This window comes from Paroedura picta, chromosome 3, assembly GCF_049243985.1.
Source record: "Paroedura picta isolate Pp20150507F chromosome 3, Ppicta_v3.0, whole genome shotgun sequence".
NCBI lineage: Eukaryota > Metazoa > Chordata > Lepidosauria > Squamata > Gekkonidae > Paroedura > Paroedura picta.
The window spans coordinates 4,786,529-4,809,498 of record NC_135371.1 but is presented as its reverse complement, the minus strand read 5'-3'; the positions used below and the strand labels follow the sequence as shown (position 1 = coordinate 4,809,498).

The window sequence follows — 22,970 nt, the reverse complement described above, 5'->3', positions numbered from 1 at the left end:
TTTAATGTGGCTACTTACTCACAAGACTTGCAGCCCCTCTGTAGAAATCAATAAAATCTTTATAATAAATGTAATAATTTTAAAAATACAGAAATCTACCCAAAAAGTTTTTAATGCATTTTCTTCAGTTTTTTTTTAATTGAGTTTGACCCAAAGGTAACCCCATCCCATTGAACGTGATCCCTGGCTCCCCCAAAAAGTATGCATTGCTGCGATGCAGTTAGGGTTGCCAGATGCCAGATCCCCCCCTGGCCACTGGGGTGGGAGCTGGGGGGGAGGCATAGGGTTGCCAGATCCAGAGTAGGAGATCATCTGGAGATCTGGGGGGGGGGGGGACAGAGACGTCAGTGGGGGTGCAATACCATAGAGGCCACCTCTAGGTAGGAATCCCCTAGTTCTACAGCTCATCTCCAGATGACCGAGAACTGGCTGGGGGAAGGAGACATGGCTGCTTCCGAGAAGTAGACTCCATAGCATTATCATAGAATCACAGAATCATAGAGTTGGAAGGGACCTCCTGGGTCATCTAGTCCAACCCCCTGGCCCTATGCAGGACACTCCCAACCCCATCGCTCCTCCACAGTCACCTGCCACCCCCTTGAGCCTTCACCCCTCTATGCACCACTGAGGTCCCTCCCCACCCTACAAAGCCTCCAGGCATCTCCCAACCCAGAACCTGCAACCTGTTTTCCGCAAGGGAGCTGATCTCTGTTGCCTGGAGATCCCCAGGTCCCGCCTGGAGGCTGGCACCCTTAGGGCACCACCCAGAAATTGAGATTCTCCCGGATTCCCGCCCTCCCTGACCCCGCATAACTCCTCCCTGCAATCTCTATTTCCCCCACCCTGCATAATATACTTCTTCCAAGCCCTCCCCTCCTTCTCTGGGCAAGGGAAGCTGTTGCATAAATGCCCTGGGCTTGCCCTAAACCAGGGGTCGTCAACCAGATGTCCATGGACTACAATTCCCATGAGCCCACTGTAACATTCTGGTTAGACTAGAGATGTGACTTCCTAGGTCTCTTCCAACCTACTGCATAGAGTAGTCCTGTTGCCTTGTATTGTGCTCTAGTACGGGGGTAGTCAACCTGTGGTCCTCCATATGTTCATGGACTACAACTCCCATCAGCCCCTGCCAGCAAATGCTGGCAGGGGCTCATGGGAATTGTAGTCCACTGACATCTGGAGGGCCGCAGTCCGCCCACCCCTGCCCTAAACATATCAGCGCCATTTGGGGGCGTGTCCTTGGCTAGCCAAGCCCACGAGCGAGTTCTGCTTTCCTAGAGAGGCAGGGAAGCCCCGCGGCCAGCGTCACTTCCTGTTCCGCCCGGGCGCAGAGGGAAGTGGCATTGCCCGGGGAGAGCCAACCGTAGGCGGCTGCGTGGAGGGAGAAGCCCCCGGGAAGGGCTCCAGGTGAGCAGGTGGGGAGGGGGGGAGGACAGGTGCAAGGCGGAAGGCTCGGGAGGGGGAAAGCGTTTGGGATCCAGCTTGCTCTCCCCGGGGAAGAGCCCGAGTTGCACGCCTGGGCTGACCCGACACGCGTCTGTGCGTGTGAATGGGCGGTTGCCCCCTTTGCAGAGCCTTCAGGGCTCCTGTGCGCTTTGATCGGGGGGGGGGAGCCGCCTTTGGCTCCCTGCGGTAGGCTGGCGGTGGGACCCACGTGTTGTGAAGGGAAGGGGATTGTAAGCCGCTTTGAGGCTCCTTCAGGTAGAGAAAAGCGGCATATAAAGACCAGCTCTTCTTCTTCTGAATTGGGGAAGGGGGGAAGAGGGCTATGCTCACTGCGGATGATGGTTTTATGTCTGTGGCAGCCAAAGTTTTCCTTGCTGGATCTTGGGGTGCTGTGGACTGGGGACGCGTTTGACAGCTCTCCGGACCAGTTGAGCCAGGCAGGTTAGGGATCGGGAAGCTCTGGGTTCAGATCTTCCCTCCTCGCTCATGAGACGGCAGAGTGTCTCTCGGAGGGTAGCAACAGTGTCTCAGTCGCCCAGCGGTAACTGGGAGAATAATCATGTTTTTTCTTCCCTACAATCATAACGTAGGCGAAAGGTTTGAATGTTAAGCTTTAATGCATCCTTGGCAACATTAAAAAAAAAAAAGATCCCAGTCTTCCTCCAGGTTGTTTGGGGTGACATAGTACAGCTCATCCCAAGCCTCAATTCTTTGACCTTCGGCCTTCCTTATGGTCCAACTTTCGCAGCCATACATTGCAACTGGGAAGACCATAGCCTTGACTAGACGCACTTTTGTTGGCAGGGTGATGTCTCTGCTTTTGAGGATGCTGTCTAGATTTGCCATAGCTTTCCTCCCCAGGAGCAAGCGTCTTTTAATTTCTTTGCTGCAGTCCCCATCTGCAGTGATCTTGGAGCCCAGGAAAATAAAATCTGTCACTATCTCCATTCCTTCCCCATCTATTTGCCAGGAATTGAGAGGGCCGGATGCCACGATCTTTGTTTTCTTGATGTTGAGTTTCAAGCCAACCTTTGCACTCTCCTCCTTCACCCGCATCAACAGGCTCTTTAGTTCCTCTTCACTTTCTGCCATTAGAGTGGTATCATCTGCATATCTGAGGTTGTTATTTCTCCCTGCAATCTTGATCCCAATTTGTGACTCCTCTAATCCCGCCTTTCTCATGATGTGTTCCACATACAAGTTAAACAGGCAAGGCGACAGTATACAGCCCTGCCGAACTCCTTTCTCAATTTTGAACCAATCAGTGATTCCATGCCTGGTTCTCACTGTTGCTTCTCAACCTGTCTCTCAAGAGACAGATAAGATGGGACGAGAATGTACTAAATAAAATTTTATAGCTAATGTCTTTCACTTAGTTTCTCCCTCCTTAAGGGTTCTTTACCTGTCTCCCTCCCAGTTTTTGGACAGGAGCCGCCCGCTTGCCACCATGGTGAAGTCTTGTTGCGCCATCAACTGCAACAACAAATTTTCGCTCGGCAATAACATCTCATTCCACAGGTGAGTCTTTGAATTCCCTCTGTAGCCGTCTCACATCAGGGCCTGAGGACTTTATTAAGTGACTTAAGCAGAATAGATCAGAAGGCAAAAAAAAAAACAAACTCCATTGCATGTAGAAAGCTAGTCTATCAGGGAAAAAACGTTCTCTGGCTAGTCTTTTTGCTGGCACCTAGGTTGCATTTATTTCTTTGTTTTTACAATTGTACTCTGACATTCTCTGAGAACTCAAGGTAGATTGCACCAGCTGTGACTCCAGCCCCACACCTTCCAACCAACCTAAGAAGAGCCCTGTTGGATCAGACCAGTGATTCATCTAATCCGGCATCCTGTCTCCCACAGTGGCTGATCACTTCCCCTGGATGGCCAGCAGCTGGGCGTAGAGGCCAAGACCTTTCTCCAACATTGGCTCCTGGCTCTGAGACTCAGAGGTTTAGTGCCTCTGATTGTGGAGGTTCTCCTCAGCCACCACAGCTGGTAGCCACCCATAGACCTGTCCTCCATGAATCTAGCTAATCCCCTTCGAAAGCTGTTTATTTCTGTGGCCAACGCTACAGCTTCTGGTAGCAAATGCCACATTTTAATCACTTTCTGTGTAAAGTGGTATTTCCTTTGGTCAGTCCTTTTTGAGATACAATAGCCTGGTGGAATGAGCTCCCAGAAAAAAAAAAATCAGGGCCATGTCAGGGCTCACTGAGGTCCTCAGGGCCTGCAAGACAGAACTCTTCCAACAGGCCTATGGCTGAGGCCAGGAAAAACGTCATGCCATGTAAACACACCCCTCCCTCCTATTGTTTGTAGTGGAGTTTGAATGTGCTACATGCCTGATCTTTCCTCGGTGTTTATTTTGGTTTCCTGGTTCTCCAGGGCTGCCCAGCCCTTCCCCGTCCTCCACCTCCTGTTCTCTGTTTGGCTCCCAGGTCACTTTCCTGCTCCTTTCTCTGGGGTGTTATCTGTGTTTTTCCTGTGTCCTGTCTAGAGCCAGTTTGGTGTAGTGGTTAGGAGTGCGGACTTCTAATCTGGCATGCCGGGTTCGATTCTGCGCTCCCCCACATGCAGCCAGCTGGGTGACCTTGGGCTCGCCACGGCACGGATAAAGCTGTTCTGACCGAGCAGGAATATCAGGGCTCTCTCAGCCTCACCCACCTCACAGGGTGTCTGTTGTGGGGAGAGGAAAGGGAAGGCGACTGTAAGCCGCTTTGAGACTCCATTGGATAGGGGAAGCGGCATATAAGAACCAACTCTTCTTCTTCTTTTTCTTCTTCTTAATGCGTTGATTGGTTAAATACTTGCTGCTGTTTTGTATTGTGGTAAGGGTTCCATTGTATTGTTCTGTTTTATGGTTGCGTTCTTCTGTGGTTTTAAATTGTAACCCGCAGTGAGCTGGCTGCCGGACAGACAGGCAAGCCGGTTGGAGGAGGAGGCAGGACTCAGGAGCGGAACAGCCGCCCTGAGTGGGTGTTAAGCCATGAGACCAGCTCCCCTGCCAAGGCCTTACCCTCCCTCTCCCCACAACAGCTGCTTTGGGACTCCTTCGAGGAGTGAGCAGTGGGGGATAAAACCCAACTCTTCTTAAGGAGGACGTCTTCTCCCGTACGTTCCTGCCCAGGAATTAATTGCAGGGAATGGCCCTCCTGCCTGTGCCACAAATCAAAGAAGCTTGTCTGATGGGTACTCAAGAGAGCGCCTTTTCTGTGGCAGCCCCACAATTCTCGGAACAGTGTCCCTCGCCCCCCCATTTTCCACCTGTAGGGGGCAGTTGAAGATGGTTTTATTTAGGACCACATCTGAATAAGGTACTAACAATCTCGAGCTCTTAACTTTTTATAAAATGTATTTTGTGTGTATTGGGAGCCACGTTGAGCACCGTAGGGAAGAAAGACAGCCAATCAATGCTTTCAATAAATAAAATCAACTAACAGATGCTGAATCTGGACCTGCCAAGCCATTTGTATGCAGTCCCCGTATTTGGATAAACAGAATCTAATTGCTTCAAGAACCTCTTGTGGCGCAGAGTAGTAAGGCAGCAACATGCTGTCTGACTCTGCCCATGAGGCTGGGAGTTCGATCCCAGCAGCCGGCTCAAGGTTGACTCAGCCTTCCATCCTTCTGAGGTCGGTAAAATGAGCACCCAGCTTGCCGGGAGGTAAACGGTAATGACTGGGGAAGGCACTGGCAAACCACCCCGTATTGAGTCTGCCATGAAAATGCTGGAGGGCGTCACCCCAAGGGTCAGACATGACTCGGTGCTTGCACAGGGGATACCTTTACCTAATCTAATTGCTTGGCTCTTGGGACCCTTTCCTGCATGCCGAGGGAAAGGTTGAGCACCATTTTGGGATCAGCAGGCAAAGTTCTTCCAGGCCAGGGATTTGGGGGGGGGGCATTATCTGGGCATGGAATTGGGGTCACTGTGGTGGGCAGATAGTTGCGAGTTCCCTGCAGGGGTCGGGCTAGATGACCCTAGAGGTCCCATCCAATTCTGTGACTCCCTCTCCGTTATCCGTTCCCAACTGGCTACAGATTCCCTCTTGGGAGAAAAGACCTCTTAAAGAAGTGGGTCTGGAACATTCGGCCGAAGAACTTCTCTCCCACGCGCCACCACGTCATCTGCTCCGAGCACTTCCAGGAGGAGGACTACCTCGAGAACGTGGCGTCGGGGAGGCGGTACCTAAAGCCCGACGCTGTTCCCACGGTGTTCAACATACCAGAGCGGCTTAAAAGGGTAAATCTCTCCGTCAGTCACTTCTTAGAGCTGCATGGCCTGAAGAGGGGGGAGGTGGTGCTTTTAATTTCCCCCCTCTGGTGGGAATTGAGCCTCCGTCTGGGAGGAGAAGAGGAAAGTGCAATAGAGATTAACAACACACATCTGATCCAGCTAGGTTCTTATGTTCTTATCAGGGGAAGGCCTCAGCCTCTCTGCCCTGTTGTTGGCCCTCCAGAGGAACTGACTGGCCTCTGTGTGAGACAGGAGGCTGGACTGGATCCAGCAGGGCTCTTCCGATGTTCCTAGCAGGAGAAGGCCTTGGCCTTTCTGCCCTGTTGTCGGCCCTCCAGAGGAACTGACTGGCCTCTGTGTGAGACAGGAGGCTGGACTGGATCCAGCAGGGCTCTTCCGATGTTCCTAGCAGGAGAAGGCCTTGGCCTTTCTGCCCTGTTGTCGGCCCTCCCGTTCTGCTTCTTCATTCCATCATGTTCCTTAGGCAAGCAAGGAGGAAGTGTGATCAAGGAAGAATCCAATTGATTTCATTTCATTTCTATACCGCCCTTCCATATGGCTCAGGGCGGTTTACATGCAACATCGTACATGGAACGAGTCAACATACAACATAGTCAATATACAACAATAACAACCCAACAGTGGTTCTAAACAACACAGCTTCAATAATCCCAAAAGTAACAACAAGAGCAGAAACCAGTCAGGAAGCTGGAGGAGACTATTTGCAAAATATTAGGAATTTCCTATTCCAATTCTGCTAAATGCACATCTCCTCCAATAGCACCTGCAGGATATTCTTCGTATATTTTTAAACCTCGCCCACTACAGCAGTGGTCCCCAACCTTTCTGAGGCTGGGGACCGGTAGGGCAGCGGGCCATGCCCACGCATCGCACATGCGTCGTGTGCGGCCGAAATCGCGCATGCGCGGCACTTTCGCGCATGCGCAAAAGTGTCACACATGCGCGATTTCGGCCGCACACGGTGCATTCGCGCATGCGCGATGTGCGGCGCGGCCCTGATTTCCTCTCCCCGCCCTCCCGCAGTAAGAAGCTTCCCGGGCTGCAAGCTTGCGGCCCGGCGCCATGGCCCGCAGGTTGGGGACCACTGCACTACAGGCCTTGCGGAGTCCAGCAGGTTAGGCCGAATCTGTTTTGTGGCTAGCCTGAGTAAGCTTCCGTGGCATGAGTGATATTCGAGCACAGATCGCCTAGCCTGCGACTCCAACCAGGCCAGTTTCAAGCCAACTTCAAACCAAGCCGACTTCAACTGCAGATTCTCAGACTTTACCCTAAGCTCAGCGTCGTTGGTGGAGTGGCCTACGTTCCGACATCCATGCTAACTGGGGTGCGTTTGACTAAAGCAGTCCCAAGTCCTGGCTGGCCTGTAGTTTTGAAAAAACATGTTTGCTCCCCAGGGCCCTAAAAAGAGAAGACCCCTGCTCCGGCGAAAGCCCCCCGATGCTGACCCGTCAAGGCCCAAGTCCAGCGGTGTAGAAGCGCCATCTCCTGGGAACGATGTCGTCGGTCTGGAACATTCCTACTCCCTCCCGGCAAGCCCAGGTAAACGAACGTGCCGAAGCGTGAGCCGAAGTCTTCAAGAATGCTGGTGGTGGGTCAGTGTTCCCCCTGGCTTTTTCTCCCTTAAGGATCGGAGCTGTTCACCTTGTGAGCAGAACAGAACTGCCGTAGCCTTAAAGTGGGCAGTAGGTCTGTGCCCTGAATAGGGCTGTGTTGAGAGCCAGCATTGGGGTGGGGGCTAAAGGGTAGCGTTTGTTCTCTGTCCCTTCAGCCCTGGATCTTCGCTTGGCGTCTCTCCGGGAGCAAGGCCCCGCAGACCCCGAAGCAGGAAGAGGCCCTCGCCTCCTCCAGGCCAGGCCGAAGAGGGAATGCCGGGAAAGGACAAGGCCAAGTTTCCCAGACGGGCCCGCGGCCAGTTCCGACGGAGAGCACCAGAGCTTCCGGCAGCTCTACTACCAGGAGGTAGACGGGCCCCTCGAACTCTACAGACAACTCTGGGAGCTGTGCCACCGCTGGCTGAAACCCGGGAAGCACACCAAGCTGCAGATGTTGGACCTGGTGGTCTTGGAGCAGTTCTTGGCCGTCCTTCCGCCGGAGATGCAGAGCTACGTCCGGGGAGAGGACCCCGCCAGCTGCGACCAGGCCGTGGCCCTGGCAGAGGGCTTCCTGCAGAATCAGCAAGGGGGAGAGGTGAGAGAACCGTCCCGGCATCCAGGGCGCCGGGCGTGTGCACCAGGATCACCGGTCCTTCGGGCGACATTTCCCGAGAGGGGGTGGACAAAGAGGAGCGGCCTCTATTCTGGAGAACTGGGCTTGATTCCCCACTCCTCCTCCACATCAAGCCAGCAGGGCGACCTTGGGCCAGTCATAGTTCTTGTAGAGCTGTTTCCTCGGAGCAGGTCTCTCAGAGCTCTCTCGGCCTCACTTCACAGGGTTACTGTCGGGAGGGGAAGGGGAAGGTGTTTGTAAGACGCTTTGAGACTCCTTTGGGTAGTGAAAAAACAGGGTATAAAAACCCAGCTCTTCTTCCAGAAGGAGTTATGCCATGCCTCGGCTGTGGCCGCAACCCCCGGGAACAGGCCGAACGACCCCTTGAGGGGTCACAACCCCCAGGTTGAGAACCACTGGTCTAGATGGAACGCTGTCTGGGGCAGGGATGCTCTGTCTTCTTAGTGCTTGGCCGGGGGGGAGGGTGTGCTGGCCGTAACAGGGGGCAACAGTGGGAGGGCTTCGGGAGTTCTGGCCCCACGGGTGGACGTCCTGGTGGCCCCTGGGCTTTGGCCACTGTGTGACGCAGAATGTTGGGCCTAGATGGGCCACTGGCCTGATCCAACATGGCTTCCCTTATGCTCTTTAAGAGCTTCCTGAGTGGCTCTTAGCCACAAGGTCTTGATGGAACACGCTTGTCTTCTTCTTGTTGTTGGGGGGTTTCTAGATTTGTGGCCTTGTTGGTGGACTTCTTGATGGCCACTGCGTGAAGCAGAACGTTGGACGGGGAAGGGCCTTCGACCCGATCCATCCTGGCTTCTGTCATGTCCACAGGCCGGGGAAGTGAACTCCACCCTCCCCACTTGCACTGTTTCTTTCACCCTCCCTGTCATTTCAGGCAAGGAGGCCGGCAGCAGAGGCGTCTCCACCGGTCACCCGGTATAAGCTTCGGTTCAAGGACAGCCCACGGACAGAGGCCAAGAATGCCACCTCAATGGGTAAATTAGCCTCCCTTTCGGGACATCAGATGGCTCCTGGAACACGTTTCTCGGGTCTCTTCCTCACGGTGGCCTGAGGTTTGGAGGGTTGCTTGTGTCATCCTCTAGTCCTGGGTCAGGAGGCTTCTGGGCTCCTGGTTCCCTGAAGGAGAAACGGGTCAAAGGCCAGGGACACGGCTGGAGGTTTCTCCTTTCCACGCACCCTTGAAAAGGCTTTGTGTCAGGTGTCCTGTTTGAGATGTTTGAGATCATGGAAGCCGTCAGCAATTCACAGACGCTTTCTCCTGAAAGGTCACAAGAACGTGGAGGCCAACCTGCCCCTCTTTCCCTCTGCACCGATAGGGATTGTGGGCCTTTTTGGGTGGGAGATTTTAAATAAGCAAAAGAGCCGAGCACCGAGCTGATGAAAGAATAAATAGCATTATCCTTGAGAATAAAAACTTTAGATAGAAAGAGGGGAGAGAGAGAGAGAGTTCTAACTGACTAACTGTTGTTCTTCATTCCGTTCTGGCAGAGGTCAGGGAGAAAGGGTGCTCAAAGGAGCAGGAAGTTTCCCACTGAGACAGTCAGGACACAAGAGGAGATTGTTTGACTCAGTCTCAGTTGGCCCTGGAAGGGTACCTCTTTCTGCAAGAGGGACTGAACCCTGTCCTCAGGCCTCTTTTTCCCTCTGTCCTCCAGCTGACAGGAGCACAAGAGAGACGGCGGCAGAGGACCCTCGCCCGGAAGCCCCCCTGTCCGAAGAAGAAATGTCCCAGGAGATCGCCTCCTCCGTGACCATCGAGAGTAGGTACCCGTTCATGGAGATGTACGGGAGGGGGGAAAGGAGCAGGTGGGGCATCAGGGCTGACCCAAAAAGCAGGAAGCCTCCCAATTGAATTTCCAGCCAGGAAAGCATCAGACCTGCTGTTTCTCGGGCTCTGCAAGGCCGAAGAAAGGAAGATCCATTTTTATTCTGTGTTTCAGGATACCGTTGGGCTTTTTCGGCCTCCCTTTCTGGACCCAGGAAGTGGCTTACGGTCTTGAAATCAATCGAACAAACTGTATCTCTGCCCCTTTCTTTCAGAGGGTTACAGCCACCCAGTGTGGGGTGGTAGTTAGCATGTGAGGCCAGGAAAGGGGAGATTAAGGCAGCTCAAGCCCCTGCTTGGCTGGGGCATTCAGTCGGTGATCTCTGAGAAGCTTTCTGCTCCCCCCCCGGGCAGTCCTACCTCACAGGGGGGTTGTAAAGATGGACTGAGGGAATGTGAGAGCCGGGTCAGCTGCTCTGAGCTCGTTGGTGAAACTGCAGCGTGTGAAAACGGGCAGTAGCAAGTTAGTGGGTAAATCAGGGAGGCCAGTGCAGGGCACTGCATTGTGTGAAGGGTGGGATCAGTCACGTGATCCACAACCGCAGCAGCACGACCCACATACCAGCACACTTCTGCCACCGCAGTTGGAATTGGGCATATTGCGGGCCTGACTTTCTATGAGGCAACTTAGGCTGAAAAAGAACAACGCCCCCTTGAAATTGAGGGGGGCGTTCAAAATCCGGTCTGATGCACCACTCTTTCCCCCCCCCCCTTAATGTAGGCAGGTCGAGCTCTTATCCGAATGGTTCTCAACTTGGGGATCGGGACCCTTTTGGGAGTCGAATAACCCTTTCACAGGGGTTGTGGCAGGGCAGGCAGCTTGGCCCGGAGGGGGGGCGCCATCCACACAACAGCCTTGCGGGGTAGATCGGGATAGAGTATTTGTCTGTCTGGAGCAGTGGAAAAGAGTGAGATCAGCGTGGTGGGACAAGAGGCAGAATTGAACTGAGAAACCCCAGGGGAAAAAAACCAATTTATATCCCATCATGAACCATGGATCTGCACGCCATTGGTCAGTTTCGATTTAATTTCTGTGAAAAAACACCTGCCTTATTTTATAGTTGGGGGTCACCACAACATGAGGAACTGGATTAAAGGTTTGCGGCATCAGGAAGGTTAAGAGCCACTGGCTTATCCTCTTCTTTGATTTCCTATAGTTTGGTTTGCGGTTCTTGTTTCTTTTGCGTGCGCTGACCGGGCATCGCCTGGGGCTTCTTTCAGCCGGCGACGTGTGGGAGAGCGACTTCGAAGGGGAGCCGTGTGGCGTGTCAGTCGGAAACGCTTGCGTTGGCGCAGAAGGGAATTCTGGGAATCGAGATGGAGCCAAGGTCCAGGAAGAAAAGAAACCAGCCGAGCGGCTAGGAGGTAGCTCCTTTGCCACCCGTTTTCGATACCCTTCTGTCCTGGCAGCAGAGTGAAGTAGGAGTGTCCTTTGGGAATCAAGTGGGAATCTGGTGGGAGACGGGGACGCAGCAGGAGGGACAGCGGCCCAGTGGCAAAGCATCTGCTTGGCTTGCAAAAAGTCCCCGTTTCAATCCCCGGAATCTCCGGATAAAAAGACTTGGCAGTAGGAGACGTGAAAGTCCTCTGCCTCAAGCCCCGGAGAGCCACCGCCGGTCTGAGTAGACCATACTGACCTGGATGGACCAAAGATTGGAATTGGGGTCCCTGTGGGTGGGCAGGGAGTTGTGAGTTTCCTGCATTCTGCAGGGGGTTGGACTAGATGACCCTGGGGTGTCCCTTCCGACTCGGGGGTTCTACGATTCGGTATAAGGATGTTCCGTGTGTGAGTTTTGAGAGGCTCCCCTATATTAAGAGCTCCCTGCGAAGAGGAAGCCAAGAGAGCAGGCCAAAAGCTAGGCTAGACCCTTTGGATGTGATGTCCTAGTTTTAAAAAGAGGGTGGCAGAGAGGGAGTTAATCCGAACCGATGCCACATCTTGCAAAAGGTATTTACATTTTAAAGGGACTGCGTTCCCTTTAATGGTTAAATGCCTCCCCCCACCACCACCACTCCATTGGAACGGATGGGGGCACATTCTTTGAGGGCTCATAAAATTGTTCCCCCTCGTCCAATTCATTTGAAACTTGGGTAGTTTTTTGAGGATGGGGACTAGCAGCTATGCTGCAGATTAGGTTGCTTAAAAGAACAGCTCCCCTCCTTTTGTTGTTGTTGTTATGTGCGAAGTCGTGTCCGACCCATCGCGACCCCATGGACAATGATCCTCCAGGCCTTCCTGTCCTCTACCATTCCCCGGAGTCCATTTAAGTTTGCACCTACTGCTCCATCCATCCACCTCATTCTCTGTCGTCCCCTTCTTCTTTTGCCCTCGATCTCTCCCAGCATTAGGCTCTTCTCCAGGGAGTCCTTCCTTCTCATGAGGTGGCCAAAATATTTGAGTTTCATCTTCAGGATCTGGCCTTCTAAAGAGCAGTCAGGGCTGATCTCCTCTAGGACGGACTTGTTTGTTCGCCTTGCAGTCCAAGGGACTCGCAAGAGTCTTCTCCAGCACCAGAGTTCAAAAGCCTCAATTCTTTGACGCTCGGCCTTCCTTATGGTCCAACTTTCGCAGCCATACATTGCAACTGGGAAGACCATAGCCTTGACTAAACGCACTTTTGTTGGCAGGGTGATGTCTCTGCTTTTTAGGATGCTGTCTAGATTTGCCATAGCTTTCCTCCCCAGGAGCAAGCGTCTTTTAATTTCTTTGCTGCAGTCCCCATCTGCAGTGATCTTGGAGCCCAGGAAAATAAAATCTGTCACTATCTCCATTTCTTCCCCTTCTATTTGCCAGGAATTGAGAGGGCCGGATGCCATGATCTTTGTTTTCTTGATGTTGAGTTTCAAGCCAACTTTCGCACTCTCCTCCTTCACCCGCATCAACAGGCTCTTTAGTTCCTCTTCACTTTCTGCCATTAGAGTGGTATCATCTGCATATCTGAGGTTGTTGATATTTCTCCCTGCAATCTTGATCCCAATTTGTGACTCCTCTAATCCCGCATTTCTCATGATGTGCTCTGCATACAAGTTAAATAGGCAAGGCGACAGTATACAGCCTTGCCGAACTCCTTTCTCAATTTTGAACCAGTCAGTGATTCCATGTTCAGTTCTCACTGTTGCTTCTTGACCTGCATATAAATTTCTCAAGAGACAAATAAGATGCTCTGGTATTCCCATCTCTTTAAGAACTTGCCACAGTTTGTTGTGCTCCACACAATCAAAGGCTTTAGCATAGTCAATGAAGCAGAAGTAGACGTTCTTCTGGTACTCCCTAGCTTTCTCCATGATCCAGCGTATGTTGGCAATTTGATCTCTAGTTCCTCTGCCTCTTCGAAATCCTGCCTGTACTTCTGGAAGTTCTCGGTCCACATATTGCTGGAGCCTAGCTTGTAGGATTTTGAGCATAACTTTGCTAGCATGAGAAATTAGTGCGATGGTGCGGTAGTTTGAACATTCTTTGGCATTGCCCTTCTTTGGGATTGGAATGTAAACTGACCTTTTCCAATCCTGTGGCCATTGTTGAGTTTTCCAAATTTGCTGGCATATTGAGTGTAGCACTTTTACTGCATCGTCCTTTAAGATTTTGAATAGTTCAACTGGAATGCTGTCACTACCACTAGCTTTATTGTTGCTCAGACTTCCTAAGGCCCATTTGACTTCACATTCCAGGATGTCTGGCTCCAGGTCAGTAACTACCCCATTGTGGTCATCAGGGATGTTAAGCTCGCTCTTGTATAGTTCTTCTGTATAATTTTGCCACCTTTGTTTGATCTCTTCTGCTTCTGTGAGGTCCCTACCATTTTGGTCCCTTATCATACCCAACTTTGCATGAAACGTTCTCTTCATATCTCCAATTTTCTTGAAAAGATCTCTGGTCCTCCCCATTCTATTGTTTTCTTCTATTTGTTTGCACTGTTCATTTAAGAAGGCATTCTTATCTCTTCTAGCTTTTCTCTGGAATTCTGCATTCAATTGGGTGTATCTTTCTCTTTCTCCCTTGCCTTTCACTTCCCTTCTCTCCTTAGCTATTTGTAAAGCTTCCTCAGACAGCCATTTTGATTTCTTGCATTTCTTTTTCTTTGGGATGGTTTTAGTTGCTACCTCTTGTACAATGTTGCGAACCTCCGTCCATAGTTCTTCAGGCACTCTGTCTATCAGATCTAATTCCTTAAATCTATTTGTCACCTCCACTGTGTATTCGTCAGGGATATGATTTAGTTCATACCTGAGTGGCCTAGTGCTTTTCTCTACTTTCTTCAATTTAAGCCTAAATTTTGCAACAAGAAGCTCATGATCTGAACCACAATCAGCTCCTGGTCTTGTTTTTATTGACTGGATAGAACTTTTCCATCTTTGGCTGCAGAGCACATAGTCAATCTGATTTCTGTGTTGACCGTCTGGTGATGTCCATGTGTAGAGTCGTCTCTTGGGTTGCTTGAAAAGAGTGTTTGCTATGACCATTGTATTCTCTTGACAAAATTCTACCAGCCTGTGCCCTGCTTCATTTTGTACTCCAAGGCCAAACTTGCCTGTTATCCCGGTTATCTTTTGGCTTCCTACTTTAGCATTCCAATCCCCCATGATGATAAGCACATCATTTTTGGGCGTTGCTTCTAGAAGGTGTTGTAGGGCTTCATAGAACTGATCAACTTCATCCTCTTCAGCAGCAGTGGTTGGGGCGTAGACCTGGATCACTGTGATGTTGAATGGTTTGCCTTGGATTCGAACTGAGATCATTCTGTCATTTTGGGGATTGTATCCCAAGACTGCTTTTCCTACTCTCTTATTGATTATGAAGGCTACTCCATTTCTTCTGCGAGATTCTTGTCCACAGTAGTATACCTGATGGTCATCTGAATTAAATTCACCCATTCCTGTCCATTTTAGTTCACTGATTCCTAAAATGTCGATGTTCAGTCTTCTCACTTCTTGTTTAACCACGTCCAGCTTGCCTTGATTCATGGATCTGACGTTCCAGGTTCCTATGGAATAAAAATCTTTACAGCATCGGACTGTCTTTTCGCCACCAGTTACTTCCACAACTGAGCGTCCTTTCGGCTTTGGCCCAGCCGCTTCATTCATTCTGGCGCTACTCGTACTAGCCGTCTGCTCATCCCCAGTAGCATGTTGGACACCTTCCGACCTGAGGGGCTCATCTTCCAGCGTCATATCGTTATGCCTATTGGAACTGTCCATAGAGTTTTCATGGCAAAGATACTGGAGTGGTTTGCCATTGCCTTCTCCAGTGGATCACCTTTTGTCAGAGCTCTCAGCTATGACCTGTCCGTCTTGGGTGGCCCTGCACGGCATAGCTCATAGCTTCACTGAACTACGCAAGCCCCCTTGCCACAACAAGGCAGCGATCCTTGAAGGGGGGCTCCCCTCCTACCTCTTTTTTAAAAAATATAGCAGATAATTAAATAATGGTATTCCCTCCCTGGAACGAGAAATGATGCAAGCGTTACTCTGTTACAACCTATATGGAGCTTTGCCTATAATGGTCCCCCTATATAGGCTGTAAGAGAGCTGAAAAGATTCAGCATGACAGAATTTTACCCAATAGTACCATACAGTAGCGATCCCTAACCTGTGGGCTGCGGACCACATGTGGTCCTTCGACTAATTGGAGGTGGGCCCCGAAGGACGCCTTCTCCCACCCCCCGGCCCTTTACTTCATCCCCCCCAGCCCTTTACAACACACTTCGGGTGTCCTTGTCTCCCATCACTCCCAGACGGGACTATCTCGTTGCAGAGAAACAAGCTCAGGGTTCCCATTGATTTGCCATTGTCATGAGTTAAAATTTCCATGAAAATAAAATGTTCCGTATGTTCATTGTTGTGGCGTGTCTGTATCTTATTTTGAAAGGATGTTTAAACATTACCAGAGCTATCAGAGAGCGTTAGGGCAGTGGTTGAGAGTAGAGGAGTAAACTACCCCCTCCCCACCGGGCCTCAGTAAAAGGCGTTGAGTGGTCCCCGGTGATAAAAAGGTTAGGGACCACTGCCATACAGCATTGGCATACAGGGAATTTCAGGAAACACCAGTATTTTTCAGGATTGGTGTACCCAAGCTGGAAAATACTGGGTGTTGTTGTTGTTGTTGTTTTGGAGGGGTTGCATGCCTCTAGGGGCAAGCCATGCAGGTTGGTTTCTGAACTCCTGCATGATCTCCCTCCTTAAACTGCATCGTACCTGTTGTTGTGTCCAGGCAGGCACTCAAATCAGTCCCAATAGGGCATTTTTTTAAAGTGAGGGAATGAAACGGGCCGTCATTTCCCCCCAATTTCCTTGTGCTCCATCTCCAGTCTGGATCAGGCCCCTCCCTCCACTACTGCTCTAAATCGCCCATCGGCCATTCTGATCACAGATCCCCAGGGAGAAAAAAATTTGAGACCAGTGGTCCCTTTAAGACCAACAAAGTTTTATTCGGGGTATAAGCTTCCGTGTGCATACTGTATCTGAAAAAGCATGCTTGCATGTGAAAGCTCTTGCCTCAAATAGGAAAAGACGACTTGGTTTTTATACCCCGCTTTTCACTACCTGAAGGAGTCTCAAAAGCGGCTTCCAATCGCCTTCCCTTTCCTCTCCCCACAACAGGCACCTGGTGAGATAGGTGGGGCTGAGAGAATCCTGATATTGCTGCTCGGGGAGAACAGCACTATCAGGGCTGCGAGGGGCCCAAGGTCACCCAGCTGGCTGCATGTGGAGGGGTGGGGAATCAAACCCAGCTCATCAGGTTAGCAACAGCTGCTCTTGAACTCTACACCAGGGGTAGTCAACCTGTGGTCCTCCAGATGTCCATGGACTACAATTCCCATGAGCCCCTGCCAGCAAACGCTGGCAGGGGCTCATGGGAATTGTAGTCCATGGACATCTGGAGGACCACAGGTTGACTACCCCTGCTCTACACCATGCTGGTTCTCAACTGTGTTGATCTTAAAGATTCGTTGGGCTTAAAGGTGTCACTGGGCTCCAGCTTTGTTCTGCTGCTTCAGACCAACTGAGTAGATTCCCCACCTGAGTAGATCCTGGTGTCGTTTTGCCCTTGTTTTGCTTTAAATGCTGTTTTGTGCCCTTGTTCTCTTCCTCCTGGCAGGCGAGAGCCAAGTTCAAGCGGATGAATGCGAGAGCTGTCCCCGAGAAGGGGATTTATCCGCGGGCACAGGGGAAGTCCTCCAGAGCCCGAATGCGGAAGAGGCGCCCGAAAACGTCGAGGGAACGGAAAGCTCCCGGCAATCCTCCCGCGGGAAAACGCCAAGGGAAAATCCGTACAAGTGCGCCCATTGCGAAGAGAGCTTCCCCAAGAGGTCGCAGTTGGTGGTGCACGAGAAGAGTCACGCCGGGGAGAGGCATATCTGCTCGCAGTGCGGGAAATTTTTCTCCGACCAGTCGGACCTCGAGAGCCACGAGAGAAGCCACAGCGACGAGAAGCCCTACCAGTGCTCGGACTGCGGGAAAAGCTTCCGCGAGAAGGCCTACGTCGATCAGCACAGGAGGATCCACACGGGAGAGCGGCCATACGAGTGCTCGGAGTGCGGGAAGAGCTTCTTCCGCCGAGGGTCCCTTATTCTGCACGAGAGGATCCACACCGGGGAGAAGCTCTACAAGTGCCCGGACTGCGGGAAGAGCTTCAACCGGAAGCCCCACCTCGCCGTCCACAGGCGGATCCACACGGGGGAGAAGCCCTACGAGTGCTCGGACTGCGGGAAGAATTTCACCGTGAAATCGGCCCTTAACGTTCACATGCGGACCCACTCGGAGGAGAAGCCCTACATGTGCTCCGTGTGCGGGAAGAGCTTCCGTGAGAAAGGGACCCTTAACATCCACAAGCAGAGCCACACGGACGAGAAGCCGTACCAGTGCTCCGAGTGCGGGAAGTGCTTCAGCTACACCGCCTCGTTCCGGAGGCACAAGAAGACTCACGCCAGAGGGGCCGCCGTGAAATCGTACGAATGCCCCGAATGCGGCAAGGGCTTCGGGCGCAAGGATTACCTCATCACGCACCGGAGGATACACACCGGAGAGAAACCTTACGTCTGCCCCGTCTGTGGGAAAGGCTTCAATCACGGTGCCACTCTGGTCACGCATAAACGAACCCATACGGGGGAGAAGCCATACGAGTGCTCCGAGTGCGATAAAAGCTTCAAGCAGATTTCGGGCCTCATTACGCACCGGAGAACTCACACCGGAGAGAAACCCTACGAATGTTCAGACTGCGGCAAGCGCTTTATCCTGAAGTCCTACCTTGACGTGCACAAGAGAATCCACACCGGGGAGAGGCCCTATCAGTGCGCTCAGTGTGGGAAAGGCTTCTCTTGCTCGTCATACCTCTTGAGACACGAGAAAACCCACACGGGGGAGAGACCGTATACCTGCTCCGAGTGCGGCCAGAGCTTCCACTGGAAACGTTCCCTCATTATGCACAAGCGAAAGCACACGGGGGAGCAGCCCCTTCACGAATGCGTGATCTGTGGCAAGAATTTCAGCTGGACCTCTGCCCTCGCCGTGCACATGCGGACTCACACGGGCGAGAAGCCGTACGTGTGCTCCGAGTGCGGGAAGCAATTCAGCGGCAAGTGGGTCCTCATCCAGCACAAGAGAATCCACACTGGAGAGAAACCATACGAATGCCCCGAGTGCGGGAAAAACTTCCACGCGAAATCCTCTCTTCTCGCGCACCAAAGGACCCACACGGGGGAGAAGCCACATGAATGTTCCGAGTGTGGGAAAAGCTACAGCGTGAAAGCAAACTTTGTGGCTCATATGAGGACGCATACTGGAGAGAAACCTTACGAGTGCTCCGACTGCGGGAAGAGCTTCTATAAAAAAGATCGCCTGATGACGCACAAGAGAACCCACACGGGGGAGAAGCCATACCAGTGCTCTGTGTGCGGGAAAGGGTTCAACTGGAAAGTCGGCCTCATTAACCACATGAGAATCCACACGGGGGAGAAGCCCTATGCATGCTCGGAGTGCGGGAAATGCTTCCATAAGAAAGACCACCTTGCTCGGCACGCAATCATACATACGGGCGAGAAACCCTACGAGTGCTTCGAATGCGGGAAAAGCTTTAATCAAAAAGTAGCCCTTATTGTGCACAAGAGGACTCACACCGGGGAGAAACCATATAAATGCACAGAGTGCGGGAAAAGCTTCAGCTGGAAAAAATCCCTTATTACGCACAAGGCTGCCCATACGGGAAAGAAACCCTACGAATGCTCAAAGTGTTCGGAAAGCTTCAGCCGACGTTCCCACCTTGCAGAACATGAAAGCACGCACACAGGTGAGAATGTGTACAACTGTGGTTACGAACAGGAGGAGAGATTCTCCACCCACCCCACAACACCCTGCCCTTCATAATAATTGTAGAATCCACTTGGGGATAAAGCGGCACGTAGGGAATGGATGCTTATTCCCTGGAGGTCAAACGCTGATCCCCGGAGGAGCACAAAATGCATGTAAAACTCTCTTGTATACTCCTGCACTGAATGGGCTAATCGTTCTGTAGTTTTTCTACACTCTTTCCCTGCATGCAGGCTTTCTCAACCAGGGTTTCGTGACAGACCTGGGTGGGGGCTAATTTTATTTATATTTTTGTATATATATGGCTTCCCAGCCATATGCTGCATGATCGTTGGCTGCAGAGGAGAGGACGCGCAGTAATGGGTTTAAACTACAACGATATAGGCTAGATATCAGGAAAAACATTTCCACAGTCAGAGTAGTTCAGCAGTGGAATAGGCTGCCTAAGGAGGTGGTGAGCTCCCCCTCACTGGCCGTCTTCAAGCAAAGGTTGGATGCACACTTTTCTTGGATGCTTTAGGATGCTCTGGGCTGATCCTGCGTTGAGCAGGGGGTTGGACTAGATGGCCTCTATGGCCCCTTCCAACTCTATGGTTCTGTGATCACACCAGTTCTGGCATTTCTCAAAGCCTGAAGAATGTTTCGGGGGCTTCTCAGTGGTAAAAAAGCCGCGGCACTGGCTGCTTCTGGCTGGAACGGCTGCTTCGGAGGCCAAAGTGCCCAAGCCTAGTTCCAAGTACTGCTCATCTGTCAGTGACCCCGTAGTGCCTCCTCCCCCTGCCCCGGTTTCCTGCTTTTGCAATCAACTGTCTCGTTTTGTCAGTTTCAGCTTTTGTCGCTGCACCTCAAGAACTCTCCGTGGAAGAAATAAACACAGCCGTGGTAAGGAAGAAGTAACCATTTTGAATCGTTGTAAGAAACAATAGTTCAGCTTGTGACCTTCCCCCCCCCTCACAAAGTGGCCAATGATGGGCCTGGAGGGGAGGGGCCCCAGGTGGGCCTGTCCACAGCGATGCTTCCCAACCGTATTCTGCACGATTGCGCCACTTCTGGGGTTTCTCAATGCCTGGAGAATGTTGGACCTGTTTGAACTATTATGAATTGGACTGTTACCTTCAGTCATGGTTGCTATTGTTATTGTTCTGTTGTTACAGTCCGTTTACTTGTCAAGTTATGCGGAAACAAAGTTTAATGTTTTCTTTATGTTCCGTGTGAACTGCCCTGAGCCTCGGGGGGGGGGGGGCGGTGGTATACAAACTGAATTAATTAATTAATTAATTAAAACCTAACTGGGCTTGGGGGGGGTCTTTTTTTTTTTTTTTAACAGGGACACTAAATTTGCAGCATAGCTGCTGGTTCCTATCTGCAAAAAAACTCCCCGAAGTTGAAAAAGATTGGGCTAGGGGGTCCAATACTATGGGCCCCCAAAGAATGTGCTGTGACATCGTTTCTAATGCAGAGGGAAAGCCATTTAAACTTTAAAGGGCTGTGGTCCATTTAATATTTAAATGCCTCTTTGCAAACCGCTGCTGCTGCGGCACAAGTGAACTCCGAAGGCCTTTAAAGGTGTTCGGAGTCCCTTTAAACACCTTGTCCAAGCAAGACAGTTCAGTCCGAATGCTTTTAAAGGGACAGAGCACAGGAGTCTCTTTAGTCTCTTTCCTTGAAAACCCCACCAGGGGGCGCCATAAGTCAGCTGCAGCTTGGAAAGAAAAGCCCTTGGCATGCCAGGCAAGGAGGGTCTGCCCCTGAACCCCAACGCCGTCCCTGCTAGGCTGTTTTGAACCACGTCAAAGCTGGGTTTGGCCATCCCAAACTCAGGCTTCTGTCAGGCCTGAGCCAGCTTGCCTCGTTTGACGGCCCGCAACCGGAGCTCTCCCTTAATCTGTCTCTTTTCTTCTTTCAGATGAATTTGGATTGCAATACGTTTATTTTGACCACTGTTGTGTGAACCGGGACGGTCGGGAAAAGCTGAATGTGAGTAAGATGAATTCTGGAGAGGGCCGGAGCGGCGGGGCAGTCTGTGGGGCAGACCTGGGGCCAAACTAGATGCAGCTGCGTCCTCGTGGCCACCGCAAGTTGGATATCATTGTTTCGAAGTGATGTTTGAAATGCCTGGAGAACCCGATCCGGAGGGGGCCCAGGGCACTCTTGTTCCCCTCTGTTTATTTACTGGATTTCTATTTCTGTGGCCGCCTTCCTCAACACGGCCATCTCGGGCCGGTTCACAACAGAAATGGCATACCAAGATAATAAAATGGTGAGCAGGGTAAATAAGTCCCAGATATGCACACGCTGTATTTTAGCATAAAGGAGGTAAAAGGATTTATTTATGGACCGACATACTATAATAGTGCAGAGAAGAGATAGAGACAGTGTCTGTCTACATGGCTGCCTAGGAGAGAGAATCTGAGACACATCCGAGAAGGAGGAGGATATTGCCCCTAAGAATAGCAATCTAGAGGCAGACAAGAAGCAACACTTAACAGGAGAGAAAGGTCCTGAACTCTTTGACCTGTCTAACAGTCTTCTTGCTGCCCCCTTCATTGTCTTCTTCTCTTTGTACGCCAGGCATTGCCTATTCCAACAAAAATGACACCATTAAAAACATGAAAGTATATCAAGTTGCAGTAGCTGCCCCTTCTGAACTGCTCCCTTCGGGTCCAGGATGGGAGAGGGTGTTGGAGGGGGGCCGTAGGCGGTGTCCCGTCAGCTCCTGGGCCTCAACCAAAGGCAGGCTTTGCAGGCCCTCGGGAATTAAGGTAGTTCCTGTAAGGCCCACAGTTCCTAAGAAGAGCTGTTTTTTTCATACACCGCAGGAGTCGCAGATCGCCTTCCCTTCCTCTCCCCACAACAGGACACCCTGTGATGTGCGCAAGGCTTAGAGAGCTCTGAGAGAACTGGGACTGGCCCAAAGTTACCCAGCGGGCTGCAGAGGAGAGGACACGCAGTAATGGGTTTAAACTTCAAGTACAACGATATAGGCTAGATATCAGGGGGAAAAAAATCACAGTCAGAGTAGTTCAGCAGTGGAATAGGCTGCCTAAGGAGGTGGTGAGCTCCCCCTCACTGGCGGTCTTCAAGCAAAGGTTGGATGCACACTTTTCTCGGATGCTTTAGGATGCTTTGGACTGATCCTGCGTTGAGCAGGGGGTTGGACTAGATGGCCTCTATGGCCCCTTCCAACTCTATGATTCTATGAGGAGTGGAGAATCAAACCTAGTTCTCCAGATTAGAGTCCACTGCTCTTAACCACTAAATTAACTAGAGTTTCCCTTCCAATATTCCCGTTCTCTCCTTTGCAGGAATCTGGAACCTGGCCACTCCACCCCACCTCATTTATAGATTTTCACTCGCCGTAGCAGAGCCTCTTTCAATAGAATCTGCAGAGATCGTGTCCCTTTCTGGCGTCTCGCTACTTTGCAGCTGCTTCAACAAGATGACCGTGATGTCCTCCGAGCAACGATCCTCTCCGCCCACCCGATCCTGCTGAAAAAGTTAAGGCCCCGTGCCACTCGCCCTCGATTTAAAGAAATAAAATCTAGCTTTTCTTAGTGGAATCTCCGGCTTGTGTGAAGTGGACACTGATGTAACTATGTACTATATTTGGGGGAATTAGCCCGGAGAATTATCAGTATGTTGGGCTTTCGGTAGTAGGCTTGTGTGCTTCGGCACCCATTCAGTTGGTAGTGATCAGTGCTTGGAAAAGAGATCTTATATTTTCACGTCTGTCTGGAGCCCGCCTTTTGATTCTCTGTTGTAAATGGCCCTTGTTAAGTTATGTTTACTTATATCTGTGTTTGGGAATATATACAGGCCCCACCGTTACCCATTTAATAAATCAGATTCCCTTCCAGCGAGTGCACAGTACTTCTTGGATTTGCAGAGGCACATGGATTTTTGGAGAAC

At 51.3% G+C, this 22,970-nt stretch overlaps 1 protein-coding gene across 2 annotated transcripts; it reads left to right on the top strand.

Moving 5' to 3' along the window:
• Positions 1–1,292: 1,292 nt before the first annotated feature.
• LOC143833885 (uncharacterized) lies at positions 1,293–22,615 on the top strand. 2 transcript variants are annotated; one of them, XM_077330122.1, is made up of 12 exons: positions 1,293–1,410; positions 2,867–2,967; positions 5,488–5,689; positions 7,099–7,243; positions 7,473–7,891; positions 8,808–8,907; positions 9,589–9,693; positions 10,980–11,123; positions 16,855–19,041; positions 19,885–19,943; positions 20,968–21,038; positions 22,367–22,615. In XM_077330122.1, exons 2-11 carry the CDS (start codon positions 2,897–2,899, stop codon positions 21,010–21,012), a joined length of 3,477 nt encoding a protein of 1,158 aa, XP_077186237.1. In that variant the 5' UTR covers positions 1,293–1,410; positions 2,867–2,896; the 3' UTR covers positions 21,013–21,038; positions 22,367–22,615. The 2 variants fall into 2 exon arrangements, with proteins under 2 accessions (XP_077186237.1, XP_077186238.1); XM_077330123.1 differs by having other exon boundaries at positions 1,335–1,418.
• Positions 22,616–22,970: the final 355 nt, after the last annotated feature.